This window comes from Plasmodium falciparum, assembly GCF_000002765.6.
Source record: "Plasmodium falciparum 3D7 genome assembly, chromosome: 9".
NCBI lineage: Eukaryota > Apicomplexa > Aconoidasida > Haemosporida > Plasmodiidae > Plasmodium > Plasmodium falciparum.
Window position 1 is genome coordinate 792,501 of NC_004330.2, and position 16,068 is coordinate 808,568.

A 16,068-nucleotide genomic window follows, 5' to 3' on the forward strand; every position below is an offset into this window, starting at 1 on the left:
GGTCTTTTTTTTTAATTTTATTTTATTTTGTGTAATCTTTTTTAATAAAAAATTTTTAAGTCTTGTAAAAAATGGAGATTGTACAACATGAACTGTTCATATATGTTTTTTTTAAATAGAAAATAATATCTATATTTTTACCATATATCGCTTTGTATTAATAATAGCTAGTAGCGAAAGAAAAAAAAAAAAAAAAAAAAAAAAAAAAAAAAGAAGGAAAAGAGAATTACTATATGCTGTTAATATATAAAAATCTTCATAAAATATAATTATCCATATAAACCATCAGATAATTAAAAAAAAAAAAAAAATAAGGTTGCAAAAGAAAATTTCGCTTATTAATTTTTTTTATGAACACTTAAAGAACCAAAAAAAAAAAAAAAAAAAAAAAAAAAAAAAATAAGACAAGGAAAAATATAAAATTACTTTATATTAAATTTTTTTTTATTTCAAACTTTTTCTTTTTTACATTTTGTCTTAATTTTTTTTTTTTTTTTCAAACAAAAAGTTTCTATGCAATATTATTGTTTCCACTTTTATATTTTCACCTAAATTTTTTTATATACAAATTGTTTTAATATATTAATAATCCTATTTCTTTTATTATTTATTTTTTTCTTGTTTTGTTTTTCTTCGTTCATAACAAATTTTATTTATACTATTGATTTATTATTATTATATATATATATATATATTTATTTATCTTTGTAAATAAAATGGCATGTGTTAATTTCAATTCTCCTTATCAAGCGGAGAAAAGAAGAACGTCTGAAAATGCTGACAACTGTAAATTGGAGACTTTAAATATGCCCATAAACTACTCTGACATGGGTACAAAAAAAATAAAAAATTAATTCAACATATTATATGAATGTATATGTAATATTGTGTATGTATTTAAAAAAAAAAATATATATATATATATATATATATTGCTCCTTCATTTTAATATATTTTATTTATTTGTTTTTTTTTTTTTTTTTTTTTTCTTGTAGATCTTATATTATTTCCGGAGGGATCCTTAAAAAATATTAACAATACTGTAGTAAATGAAAAGCATTTATTTGGAAAATCTGTAGCTATATTTTTTTCAAATGGAAGTGATCCCAAATGTAGGGCATTTTTACCATTTTTACAACAGGTTAAATTTTCTAGATTTTTCATATAAATATAAGAATATACACATAATAATTATTACATAATAATAATAATAATAATAATAATAATAATAATATATATATAGTATGTCATTTAATTTTCATTTGTTATATTTTTTTTTTTTCGCGTTTCCTTATTTTATATAGTATTATAAGACCATTAACGAAGGAGGATCAAGCCAAAAAATAGAAGTAATTTTTGTAAGCATAGACCCAGATAGGAAATCATTTGAAGATCATAAAAAACACATGCCATGGTTATATGTAGACGTAGCTGACCCTTTAACAGATATATTGAAAAAACATTTCCGAGTAACAAATTCTCATGAAGTACCATTCTATGGATCAGGCCCAAGAAGCGATGTACCATGTTTAATTGTTGTAGGAAGTGACGGAAGAGAATCCCAACTTTTACACATTTGCAGTGGAAGAGATGAAGGTGAAAAGGGATTACTAAGGTGGGATTTCAGAAATAATATTTATACACCAAATAAAAAGGAAACATGTTAATATATATATATATATATATTTATTTATTTATTTATATATGTATATATTCATATTTAATTGTTTTCTTTTTTTTTAATATACTAATATAATTTGAGATATAATTTTATTTTTTTTTATTTTTTTTAATTTTTTCTATTAAATAATTTGTGAAATATACTGATAAAAAAAGTACTAGAGTTTGTAAAAATTTTGTAGTTCCATATATAAAAAAAACGAAAATTTATAAATAAAATTAAAAAGTATTAATATAAGATTTTAATATTGTATTTCATTATAGTTCTACAATTATATGTTGTTCAATTAAATATGAGGAAAACTTATGTAACCTAAAAAATTCTATTTATGTTAAAATGTTGTCTTCTTCAATTGGTAAATATGGAATGTCTTATATGTATTATGTCTAAAGAAATATATATATATATTTATATATATATTTATATTTATATTTATTTAATTATTTTAATTTATCAATATTAACGTTTTGCCCAGGCAAATTATAATTATTTTTTAAATAAGTAAATATATATATATATATTTTTTTTTTTTTTCCTTTTAAATGGTAAATAAATTTTAAAATTTCATTAAATATATTTTTCAAATATTGTTATTTGTCTCATATGATATAATAAGTTTATAATATGGAAATATATATTGTACGTATGACCTTTAAAAAAATATATATATATATATATATAATATAATATAAAATATCTATTAAAATATGTGATTGCTCTAGAAACGATTTGAGCTATAATAATAATACACTTCATTTTTTTTTTTTTTTTTTAAATCCTTATTTATTATACTAAATATTTTTTAGTTTTAAATAAAAAAAAAAAAAAGAAAAACAATATAAAACGTAATACAAAAAAATCTGATATTTTGTCTATGAAAATGAAATAATATGAAAATACAGATTATATACATAATATTGCAATATATATTTTAATAGATTTTCCACATTTTACAGACACACACAATTTATATTACGGTACTTTTTCTTTTCTTTTCTTTTTTTTTTTTTTTTTAAATACGTTTTATGATATAAAAAAAAAAATATATTTTTTAAATTATAAGAATATAAATTAAATATATATTATTTATTTAGGCTCATTATTAAAATTTATTTTCTTTTAATAATTTATTATATTATATATATATATATATATATATATAATATATTTATTTATTTATTTATTGATATTTATTTTTTTTTTTTTTATTTATTCTTATTTTTATAATATATATTTTTTTTAAAATATTTTTTGAGGAATACCAAAAATTAATTGGAATAATATATATATATATTTATATATATATATATATATATTTATTTATTTATTTATTCATATTGATTTTATTTTTTTTACAATGAAACATTTTTGCTTTAATAACATTTTGTATATTTTCATAATATACATAATATTTCTTCTTCATCTTAATAATATAATATTATGTGAGGGCGCAATATGGGAAGGGATAAGTAAAGACGAGATAAGGAATGTAAAGCATTTAACACATGAAGTTGAATTACAGATATATAGTCAGCATACTCAGAATTGTATGGCTTTATTTTGTAATGAGAAAGAGAGTAAATGTAAAAATGTTTATAAAGAATTTGTAAAAGCATCAAATGAATTAATAGATAATGATGTAGTATTTGTTTATGTGGATACGATTAGTTTAGCAAAAACAGCTGATAATTTTGAAATAAAAAATATACCTAAAATTTTAACTTTTAAAGATTTTGATCCAGAAAAGGGGTATACATTTAATAGAAAGTATACAAAAGAAAATATTTTAGAATGGTTTAAATTATTACCTGAACCTTCCATAGAAATAATGGAAAAAAATAATGTTGAGAAATATGTAGAGATGCATAAAAAAAAAGGATATGCAAGTATTATAGCATTTTGTATAAGAGGATCTGATAATGCTAATAAATTTGTCCATTTTGGTGAAACACAGAAACTACCAAATTTAGCTGTTGGTTTAATATATGTTGAAAATGACGAAGATGTAAAAATTGAAATTTTTAATGGACCTGGATCTACTATACCTAAAGAAAATTTTAAATATAAAGATACATATGTTCCATATAATGGTATATGGACCTCTGATAGTATATATCAATTTGCTGAAAATTATATGAAACAATTTCCTGTTATTATTAATTACCATAGAAAATCATTACCACCTCTTAATGGCGATATATATTTTTACATATTTAATCGTTTCGGAGAATATTCCGATACATTATATGTAGAGCTCTACGACTTAATAATGAAGCACAATCAGGTAGCACATATATAAATATAAAGAAAAAAAAAAATATATATATATATGTATATGTAAAATACGCGCTCGTTAACTGTGTGATGAATTTATATATTCATAGTAATATATATATATATATATAAATATATATATGTGTGTGTATATATTATATTATATTATTTTTTTTTTTTTTCTTCCTGAATGTAGATAAAGTTTGTTTTTCCAAGAAAAGATGAAGTTTTAGAACACTTTAATATAGAAAACAATATGAGTCTTATCAGTATTATGGATTATAATAATGCCTCTTTTGTTACTCTTTCTCAAATGCTAAGACCTAAAAAATATGCTAAAATAATGGATGAAAATATAACTGTATCACATGTTGAAAGTTTCTTAGATGAATTTTTAAAAAACAATCTTGCTGTTTATCGAAAATCGGAAAAACCAATTAAAAGAAGAGAAAAACAAAAATATCAAATTTTATGTTCAAATGATTTCGAGTCATATGTTATGGATCCTGAAAAACTTGTTCTTATATTTTATCATGTTCAAGGTTGTAAAGAATGTAAACCATTATTTACATTTTGGGATACTGTAGCGAATTATTTCCATCTCGAAAATAAATATAAAGATGTATTAGTTGCAACTATGGATGCTAAATTAAATGATATGATTGATGAATCGGTGGATTACTATCCTAGTTTAGCTCTATACCCAAAAGGTAAACAATACAAAATGATAAACAAATAAAAATAAAAATAATAAAATTAAAGAAAAAAAATAAAAAATAAAAAATAAAATCATATTATGAATTAATTTTATACAAGCATAACATTTAATAAAATATATATATATATATATATATATATATATATATATTTATATTTATTTATTTATTTATGTGTATATTTTAATGTAGGTGAGAATAAATTAAAAAGGAAACATATTTTACTTTTCCCCATGAAACTTGACACCTTGATCGATGTTGTAGATGAATATCTTGAGGATTTAGACCAAGATTTATAATGTAAATTATTATTCTATTGTTATATACACAATATATATTTATATATATTTTTTTTTTTTGAATGTTATTATATAGCCATAATATATGAATTTAAAAAAAAAAAAAAAAAAAAAAAATCATTCCAAAGACATGCATTTTGCAAATAAAACATTTAATAAAAGCTGAACCTTTTTTTTATTATATTATATTATTTATTTTTTTGTTCAACTTAATTTATGTTTTTTTTTTTTATTTATTTATTATTATAATGTAGATCAATTTACTGTTCTGATGATATTACACCAATTTATAATTACAAGAATGTTCGAATTTTTTTTTTATATGATTATTTTTTTATACATATATAAATAAATATATATATATATATATATATATATATATATATATGTATATATTTATGTGTGTGTATATATTTTTCTCTTTATTTGGTGTTTAAGTATCCTTTATATAATGTATAAAAAAATGAGAAAAGGTTCACCCGTTTAATAAAAATGAAAAATATATATATATATATATATTAATATTTATTTTCTATAAATAAATTTATATTTTAATAATGACATTTTTCTTTATATATATATATCAACTGATTTATTTTATTTTTACTATACTTATATTTTTTTTTATAATTTTACTCAAGCATGTGTCTTTAATTAAAAAAAAACAAAAATAATGCAACTGATTCAAAATAAAAAGACCACAAATCACAAATAACATAATTTTAATATGTTGCACATATATATATATATATATATATATAAATTTATGTATATATTAATATGTATTGAAAAATATAATATAGCATTTTATTTTTTAATATAAATCAACTTATAAAGTCAATATATATGTAAATATACATATAAAAAAATAGACACACATTTTATATAATACGTAAATATATACATATATATATATATATATATATATATATATATATATTTTTTATTATTTATTCATTTATACAAATTTTTGCGTGCAAGTTATTTAGCCGTTTCATTTTTTTTTTTTGCATTAAACCTTTTAACAATGTTGTATATAACCAAGATCATAAGCAATGCTTGCCTGGCTATGTTAAATTGCGGAATGTGCATAACGGCAACAAATATGGCAAGAAAATTTATAGTGCAAGAATATGAAATATGTCCAATGGATCATAGAGGTTGTGATAAAGAAAAGTGGTATTTCGCTTGCTTTTCATTTGTTTTATATATGAGTGCTTTATTTGGATGTTTTTTATGTTTATTTTTTAAAAGTTTGAACAGGAGAAAGTTTATGTTACTTATAAATTATTTATTTATGTTTGGTAGTTTATTAACAATATATAATAAGCCTCATATAATAATATTTTTATTTACTCAAGCTTTTTTTGGGTTAGCTATCGGATGCTCCTTTGTTATTGTATGTTTTTATGTTTTAGAGTATTCTACAAAAACATATCAGAATTTTTATGGATTTTATTTACAAACATTTTTTGCCTTAGGTATGTTTATAAGTTATTTATTTGGTGGTGCATATGAGAATATAAAATTTGATAATTTAAGAAGAACACACATATGTTTGTATACATTATATAAAATACATTTTTTATTACCTACATTATTTAGCTTAATTTCTGTGTTGCTCTTCCATTTTGTATATAAAATGGATACCCCTTTACATTTATATGAGAAGAAAAGTTATAAGAAATATGAAACTCTAAAATCTAAAATCAATATGGAACAATTAGATGAAGTAACAGAATATCATAGGAATAAAACAAATAAAGAAGTGAGATTTTTAATGAGTGATATGTTATTTATAGATTTCTGGAATAATAAAAAATTATTTAACACATCTTTAATAACATCATTAATTTGTTATTTATATTCATTCAGTGGATGTTTTATTTTTTTTACAAAACCTTTCTTATTTTATAAATCTTTTTCAACAAATATGGCTAATACATTTATATGTGTAGGATTTATATTATGGTATATTATATGTACAATCATATCTACCATCATATCACAATATTATAAAAAGAGAGACTTATTAATTATAGGATTAGTTTTACAAGTCATAGCATCTACAGCAATGGTTGCATCTTACTTTGTAACACTTACAAATATAACTAATAAAATTATTATAACAATATCAATATTTTTATATTTTCTTGGATTATCATTCGGATTTGGGCATATTATATGGACACATGTTTTTGAAACATTTCCAAATGAATGTAGAATACTAGCAGCATTCTTTTCATATTATGCACTTTTTATTGGAGCTTTTATTATGTCTGCTTTATTAGAATTTATATCTATTAATCATTACTCTTACGTTTTTATTACCTTCCTTGTATCTTTAATCCTATCCGTTATATGTTTTAATTATTTCCAAAAGGAAGATGTAGTAGTCATAGACAAGAGTAAAAGTTTTAACGTAGAAGAGAAGGATGAGGAACAATCAACATCATAGAACATAAAAAAGGAAAGAACTTATCAATATATATATATTAATATATATATATATATATATATATATATATATATATTTTAGATACATTTTTTATTTCAATATATATATTATTTTTCTAGTCCTACAAATATATATACAATATTATACTAATTAATTAACACATATATATATATATATATATATTACATAATTACATTGAAATGATATATAAAATTATGATACCAAATTGTAGGTTCATAAGTATCTCTCTTTTTTTTTTTTTTTTTATTTAATAATTTAAATTTTGTTATATATATATATATATATATATATATATATATATATTTTATTTTTTATTTTTAATTATTTTTTTTTTTTTTTTATATATGTACTGTCATTTTAACATTTGATAAATTAAAAAAAAAAAAAAAAAAAAAAAACATATTTAGCTAATAATAAGCTAACATATATAATAAATATATAAATAATATTTGATATTATATATATATATAATGTGTGATAAATATATCACATATATGTTCTCCTAATCTCACATAAAAAAAAATATAAATTAAAACTTTTTTTAATTTTGCTTATTCGATAAAATGATAACACAATAAATAAATAAATCTATATATCTATATCTATATATATATATTTTTTTATTTTTATTCATTTATTTGTTCGTTCATTTATGTGAGACCCCATTTAAAAATGTGAAACACAGCGCTATTTTTTTTTTTTTTTTTTTTTTTTTTTTTTTTTTTTTTTCTTCTTTTACTTTATAGCAAAATAATGAAAATAAAAATTAAAAATTTCCTTTTTGTTTGCTTTTTGCTTTTTTTCTTAATTCTTTCATTTAGATATTCATGTGAGAAAAAAAAGCTACAGACTGTTGATTATAAAAAAAAATCGATTACAGGAAGAATTAAAAACAAGATCCAGAAATATAAGGAAAAAAAATTGATATTAATAACAGATATAACAAATATAAATGAAAGATATTCATCGTTTTTACATATATTAAATACAGAAGGAAATTATATAAGTAAAATTATAAATATATTATCACCTGATGATATTCATAAAATTAATTATTGTTTATATGATGGATTAATTATAATATTAGATATATTAAATGATAAAATTGTTGAAATATTAAAAGCTAGCTATTTGAAATTATTTATAGACAAAAAAAAACATATTTTTTTTAGTTTAAATAATGTTATTGGGAAAAATGCTGTTCATTATTTAAATGAAATAAACATTAGTGTACATGGAAATTCATCATATGTTAATGATTATTTTAATAATATTGTTATAAAAAATGATGATAAAGAAAAAGAAATTAATATAAAAAAAAGAAATAAACAAAAAGAATTTTTTACAAATCAAATTATTTCCAATACACCTATAACATCAATTAAAAATAATATACTTTTCAAAGGAACTGCTCATTCAGTTTTATTAAAAGAAAAATATTTCCTAGAAGTTCTAACATGTACACGAACATGTTTATTATACGATAAAAATGATCAAGTCATCAAAAGACAAAAACAAGGAACTGATTTATTATTAATATCAGCTATACAATTAGAAAATAATTCCAGAATAGTTTTTTCTTCTTCAACTGAAATTTTTTCAGATTATTTTTTTAATATTCATAATGCAAATAAACAATTTACTTATGAATTAATCAAATGGAATCTTAAAAAAAGTGGTATCATTAGATATAATAATTTTAAATTCTATAAAGATATAAACCAGGATAAATCAAACAATACCTTTTTTATAAATGATTTTGTTAATATGTCTATAGACCTATACCATTTAAAAAATAACTTCTGGATACCTTATAAAAATAATAATATACAAATTCAAATAAGCAAAATACATATCATCTCTAGAACATTTCTAAATACATATAAATCTATAAATAATCCAACTTATTATACAAACTTTCAACTTCCCAAAGAACATGGTATATATAAATTGCAAATATATTATTTAAATAAAGGATATAACATTTTAAATTTGGAATACTCTATACCTATCAGAACATTATTACATTATGATAAAAATAAAAAAGTCAAATTCAAAAATTACCCATTTTATTTTTATATATATTTATCTCTTATTTATTTCATTCTATTCATATTAATCATTCTCTTCGATAATAGTTACCTTGGGTCTAACAAGGAACAACATCCAAAAGAAAAATTACAATGAAATTAAGAAATTTTTTTAAAAATATGTAAAAAAAGGAATATATATATATATAAAAGATATATATGTATATATGTATATATATGTATATATTTATACATTCGTTTGCCTTTTTCTTCATATTGCATAAGGAAAAGAAAAAAAAAAGAAAAAAAAAAAAAAAAAAGAAAAAAAAAACAACATTAAACTTTTTTCTCTTATATTTTTTAAAACTATAAAGGATATCTTTTTATCTATTTTGATACTTTTTTAAAATATTTTTAATTATATGTAATTGAAATTTATCTCTTATAATAAATCATATATATATATATATATATATAAATATATGTGACATGAATGTACCCAAATTATATAAGAACATATGTATATATAAGTATTAATTAATATCCCATCTAAAAATAACACAGCCTTTCTAATATTTGTTACACTATATATTTATATTTAAAATAATGAAAATAAATAAAAGCACATATATAAATAAATAAATAAAAATATATATATATATAATATATATATTATCAATAAGAATTATTACGTACAAGGAAATATATACAATAAATATAAAAATCATAGGCTTATATAAAATAAATGTAGCATTTTAAAATTCAACTTTGCTCTTAATATTATATAAAATAATATATATATATATATATATATATATATATTAATAATAATAATAAATTGAAAATTTACATAAAAATAGAAAATAGCTAAACAAATTAATAACAATATAGAATATATTTTTTTTTTATAGAAACATCCTAATGATCTCTTTTTGATGTATAATTTATATTGTTCTTAATATATTCTATTGTATTGTATTATAATTTGTTTTATTTAATTTTCTTTCTTTTTCTTTCTTTTTCTTTTTTTTTTTTTATATGAACAATTTATGATGAAGTACATAAATAATTTAAAAGAAATTGAACAAAAAGTAAAACGTATTTGTGATCATTTTTCTGTTAATTCGCCAGATATATTAATAGTAACTAAATATGTAGGAAAAGAAGAAATACACAATATACATTCACTTGACAATAAATATCATTTCGGGGAGAATTCTGTCGATTCTTTAATTGAAAAATCTGAACAGCTAGCTAAAAATATAAAATGGCATTTTATAGGAAATTTACAATCAAATAAATGCAAGAATATTTTAAAAGTTAAAAATTTATATATGATAGAAACATTGGATAAAGAAAAGAAAGCTACCTTGTTAAATAATTATTTGAAAATTGAAAATGAACTGAATAATAATAATGAGGAATTAAGAAAATTATGTGTATTAATGCAAATAAAAACAACAGATGATGAAACAAAAACTGGACTTACTCATCAGAATTATGATGAAATCGAAAATACTGTATTGCATATAATTAATAATTGCCAATTTTTAATATTTAAAGGACTTATGACTATTTCTTCATTAGATATAAATAAAAGAGAAAATTCTTTTGTCATATTAAATGATATAAAAAGAAAACTCTTAAGCAATCAAGTTATAAATAATTATTTTCTAAATAAAACATTTCATATGAGTATGGGTATGTCAGATGATATGGAATTGGCTATAAAACATGAAACAACTCAACTAAGAATTGGAAGAGCAATTTTTAATTAATTAATTATGTATTTCAACAAAGAAGTGTTATATATATATATATATATATATATGCATGTATGTATGTATGTATTTTTTATTTACTTACTATTATAAAAAGCTTCACATTTTTAAATATTTTTAGTGTCATGCTTTATGAAATTATAAATATCATATATCGTTACACATAATGTATATAAATATTTTTCAATTTCATGTGCATTCATTGAAGTTATAGTTAATATATATATATATATATATATATATATTTAATGAAATAATAATAAAACACATAAAAGATATCTTTGTGCATAATATGTAATAATAAACAAAAAAAAAAAAAAAAACTTTTACAAAAACGTATAAAAATTATATAACTTATAAATGATTATATCCATAACTAATTTGTATATATATAAAAATGTGATTGAACAAAAAGTAAATATAACATATATATATATATATATATTATATGGTATTATGTCCTATCACAACTTCATATGCATTTTGTATAACAAAATTTTATCCTACTGGGTATGTACAATAAATGAAAAGCAAATTATAAGGAACAAAAATATATATATATATATATATATATATATATATCATTATTTTTTTTTTTTTTTTTTTTTTTTTTTTTTCTTTTTTTGTAATACATGTTCTGTCATTTATAATTTACATTAACAATCATCAAATACCCATAATTGTAAAAATTGAATTTCGAATTCTTCATCATATGTTAATAAATCATTATCATATGTCTTACTTTTATTTGTTTGTCCTTTACATAGATCTTCATTAATAACTAGGGCGTAGTTATCTCCACCCCCAATTGTAATAGATTTTTCATCTGAATATACAAAATAATTATTTTTGGTTGTCCAGGCATACACTTGAATAGATGTATTATCGTTTTCATTATTACTATTGAGATTATAATTTGTTGATGAAGCTGGTGTTTTTGTTTTAGCATTATTAATTTTGTTAAATAGACAGCTCTCATTACTAGGCATATTTTTCTCAGACATATTATTATTATTGTCATAATTATTATTGTTGTCATAATTATTCTTATTGTTGTTATTATTACTATGTATATCTGAAGAATTACTTTTATGATCATTCAACGTATTTTCACTGTAGTTATGATTTTTTTTGGAGAGTTCATCATCCAACATATCTACATGATTTAATGTTTTGGTGTGTTCAAGAGCTTTTGTAATATGATCATTATGTGGTATATTAGAATCATTTGTATTTGAAGACTCATCATTATAATCAAAAGGTACTATTAATTTATCTTGTGAATTGACATTAGAATGTGTAAAACAACCATTTTTTGATAGATTATTTTGTTTTTTTTTTTGTATATGTTCTAATGTAGATTTCGAAAAGTCTTCATATGATGATTCTATACATTTATAATTTGTATAATTATTGTTATTATTTAATTTATTATTTTTGAAAGTAAATAAGAAATTTTCTCCAGAACCATAATAACAATTATCACAATGTAATTTATTTAGGAAATAACCAAAAAGAACATTATTCATATCATATATTAATAAAATAACACTACCTTTATTATATACACTTCTATATAATGTTTTAAAAGAAACACCATGTATACTTGAACAAAAAGCTAGTTTCCATATCTTAATACTTAAGGTAGGAGGTAAATAATAATTAATTTGTTTTGTCATTTCTTTATTTAATAATTTAACAGCTCCATTTATATATTCTAACTTTGGTATCAAAGCTAAATATTTCAAATCATTAATATCATTCATCGAGTTTTTCTTTGGAATATTATTATTATTATTATTATTATTATTATTATTATTATTTTCTATTAATGATTTTTCTATAATAGATCTTAATAATTCATTAGATGTATATGGAACGGATGTTATTGTTTTTCTCATTTTATTTTTAGAATTTCGAACTTCATCAATTTCTTTAATAATTTTAGTAGTAGTTTCATAAGCTTTATTATTATTAAAAAATCTGAATAATATAAAACTTTTCTCTTCATATTTTTTATGTGGTTTTCTTGTTAATTCGTTCGGTTCATTTGTATTGGATGTGGACGAATTCTCCTTATTATTATTATTATTATTATTATATGAAATATTTAATTTATCTTGCCTTTCTTCCTTTGGAAGTTCAAAAGAAATATTCTTTAATAATGTCTTTGAACATGAACCATTTTGATCATATAAGCTATATGTTGTTTCTTCCCTTTTTATATTATCTCCACCTTTTTTTTCTTTCATTTCATTTTTAGATTTATTATCATTTAACATAGCACTTTTATTATTTTTTTTAATGTTCTCATCAAAATGTATATTACTACTATCCTCATTCTTTATATTATATTTATTATCAATTTTTTCTTCATTCATATATGTAGAATTATGTGTGTTATATTCTTTCGTTTTTTCATATAAGGATTTATCTATATTGTTATCACATGGATTTATTTGTTTCACATTTTGAGTTGTATCGCTCAAAAGGTTACTATTAGAATCACTTGAAAAGGTGAACGAGCCCGTATTTTCCTTTAAAATTTGTTTTTCTTTTTCCTTTTCTTTTTCTTTTCCTTTTTCCTTTTCTTTTTCTTTTCCTTTTTCCTTTTCTTTTTCCTTTTCCTTTTCGTTTCCCCTTCCATGTTCGTTTTTCTTTTTATATTGATTATTATTTTTCTTATCACAATCACTAGAAAGGTCATCCTTCAGAGATGATTGCGAGTTAGCTAAATTTAAACTATTTTTATATGTAATATCCGGATAGGAAGGAATAACCGTACTATAATTAATTTCATTGATTTTCTGATAAATTTTTAAATCACTATCATGTAAATGATCAACAATATTATTATTATGATTATTATTATAAGAAGTGGACATATCAAAAGAAAGCATATTATTAAGTTTATGTTCATCATTCTGCAAAGCAATATTATTGATATTATTATTTTTTTGATGTTCACATATTGTCGTGTTATACTTATTTATATTATTTTTAAACAAATCATTATTTGTATCATTTGCATTATTTGTATCATTTGCATTATTTATATTATTCACATTATTTATATTATTCACATTATTCACATTATTTATATTATTTTGTGTACCGCTAAAATTATATGTACTTCCACCTCCTTTAAATGAAACATCAGATATTATATCTTCCAAATTTTGTACTTTATCATTTTTATTTTCTTTGAATGTTGTATTAGTTGTAACTAGTGGCTGAGCTAAATTAAAGACATAAGATAAACTTTTACTTATATATTTATAATACGAAATACTCTTTTGTTTATTTTCATCATTATAATTATTATTATTATTATTATTATTATTACTTGAATGATCATTTCCATCATTTGTTATATAATTTGATATTTGATTCCCTTTTTTATGAGTTTGATCATCAGATATTCTTGTATATATACTTTTTAATAATACTTGTATAAAACCACAAGTATCTTCATTATTACATAAATAAGTATCTTTTGTAGGAACTACAATGTGAGCACATTCATAAATATCGTATAAATCTATAAATATTTGATATGTCCCAAATCCATCTGTTATCACATTTTTATCTCTTAAATCTGGTTCAAATAATAAAGACTCTTTTGTTAAAATCAAATGACCACTTATGGAAAAATTAGTTAGACAATATTCACATTGTTCTCGAAATATTATGCAATTTTTTTTTTCCTTTTCTTTTTTTTCGTCTACTTTGGTGCTTTTATTCGATGGTGTGGACACGATTGCATTACGTATTATTCCCTTCTCAAACTAAAAAAAGAAAAGAAAAAAAAAAAAATAATAAAAAAAAAAAAAATAAAAAATAAAATAAAATAAAATAAAAAAATAATAACGAAATAAATGCTACATATAAATATATGTACATGTATATATGTATATATTTAAGCATGTATTCATTTATTCTAATAATAATCTATTATAACATATTTATAAATTGAAAAAAACAAAAAAATTTTCTTTTTATATTATATATATATATATATATATATATATATATTTTTTTTTTTTTTAACATACTTCAAATTTGTTAAAGTGCTGGGATTTTTCTTTACTTTTTACTAATTCTTCATTTTGAAAAACATTTAAAACTTTTATTTTATTTTTTGTTTTATTTTCATCCATGATTAATAATTTTCTTCATACATTAAACATCTTTTATTTTATTTTTATTTTATTGTTATAATATTGTTATATTATTGTTATATTATTATTTTTTTTATTGTTATTTTTATTGTTATTTTTATTGTTTTCTTTTTTTTTGTTTTTTTTTTTTTATTCTTTGTTCAAATATCAACTTTATGAATTATAAAAAATAAAAAAAAAAAAAAAAAAAAGGAAATATATATGTAATATTCTTGGTTCTCACAAGAAAACATACAGCACGTGAAAATTTTTTTTCAAGTACTTTTAAAATATGTTTTAAAACGTATGTATATTCATATCAAAAAATTTGAAAGATAAAAAATGATATCATAACATATAATATATTTTGATATAAAGTAGGAAAAAAAAATAAAATAAAATAAAATAATAATAATAATAATAATAATAATAATAATAAACAATAAAGAATATAAAAACATAAAAAAACATAAAAACATAAAAAATTTATGTATATTTGTATAACAATATATTGTATTACTATTTTATTATTATTTTTTTATATTATTTATAAAGATGTCTTATTATACTTAAAAATAATATATATATATAAATATATATATAATACATGTATGTTTTTCATATTTTATATTAATATTTACTTATATA

At 19.0% G+C, this 16,068-nt stretch overlaps 6 protein-coding genes across 6 annotated transcripts; 5 read left to right on the plus strand and 1 right to left on the minus strand.

The window, feature by feature from the left end:
• Positions 1-716: 716 nt before the first annotated feature.
• PF3D7_0919300 (thioredoxin-like protein 1, putative) lies at positions 717-1,667 on the plus strand (the record flags this gene model as incomplete). The annotated part of the gene is made up of 3 exons (XM_001352028.1): positions 717-831; positions 996-1,141; positions 1,305-1,667. The coding sequence occupies 3 exons, from the start codon at positions 717-719 to the stop codon at positions 1,665-1,667; spliced, it is 624 nt and encodes a 207-aa protein (XP_001352064.1).
• A 1,371-nt stretch (positions 1,668-3,038) lies between these two features.
• On the plus strand, positions 3,039-4,970 carry PF3D7_0919400 (protein disulfide isomerase; the record flags this gene model as incomplete). Its single annotated transcript, XM_001352029.1, has 3 exons — positions 3,039-3,965; positions 4,152-4,665; positions 4,864-4,970. 3 exons carry the CDS (start codon positions 3,039-3,041, stop codon positions 4,968-4,970), a joined length of 1,548 nt encoding a protein of 515 aa, XP_001352065.1.
• A 1,027-nt stretch (positions 4,971-5,997) lies between these two features.
• PF3D7_0919500 (major facilitator superfamily domain-containing protein, putative) lies at positions 5,998-7,428 on the plus strand (the record flags this gene model as incomplete). The annotated part of the gene is made up of 1 exon (XM_001352030.1): positions 5,998-7,428. One exon carries the CDS (start codon positions 5,998-6,000, stop codon positions 7,426-7,428), a length of 1,431 nt encoding a protein of 476 aa, XP_001352066.1.
• A 774-nt stretch (positions 7,429-8,202) lies between these two features.
• Positions 8,203-9,636, plus strand: PF3D7_0919600 (dolichyl-diphosphooligosaccharide--protein glycosyltransferase subunit WBP1, putative; the record flags this gene model as incomplete). The annotated part of the gene is made up of 1 exon (XM_001352031.1): positions 8,203-9,636. The coding sequence occupies one exon, from the start codon at positions 8,203-8,205 to the stop codon at positions 9,634-9,636; it is 1,434 nt and encodes a 477-aa protein (XP_001352067.1).
• An 892-nt stretch (positions 9,637-10,528) lies between these two features.
• PF3D7_0919700 (pyridoxal phosphate homeostasis protein, putative) lies at positions 10,529-11,257 on the plus strand (the record flags this gene model as incomplete). Its single annotated transcript, XM_001352032.1, has 1 exon — positions 10,529-11,257. The coding sequence occupies one exon, from the start codon at positions 10,529-10,531 to the stop codon at positions 11,255-11,257; it is 729 nt and encodes a 242-aa protein (XP_001352068.1).
• A 659-nt stretch (positions 11,258-11,916) lies between these two features.
• Positions 11,917-15,420, minus strand: PF3D7_0919800 (TLD domain-containing protein; the record flags this gene model as incomplete). Its single annotated transcript, XM_001352033.1, has 2 exons — positions 11,917-15,048; positions 15,316-15,420. The coding sequence occupies 2 exons, from the start codon at positions 15,418-15,420 to the stop codon at positions 11,917-11,919; spliced, it is 3,237 nt and encodes a 1,078-aa protein (XP_001352069.1).
• Positions 15,421-16,068: the final 648 nt, after the last annotated feature.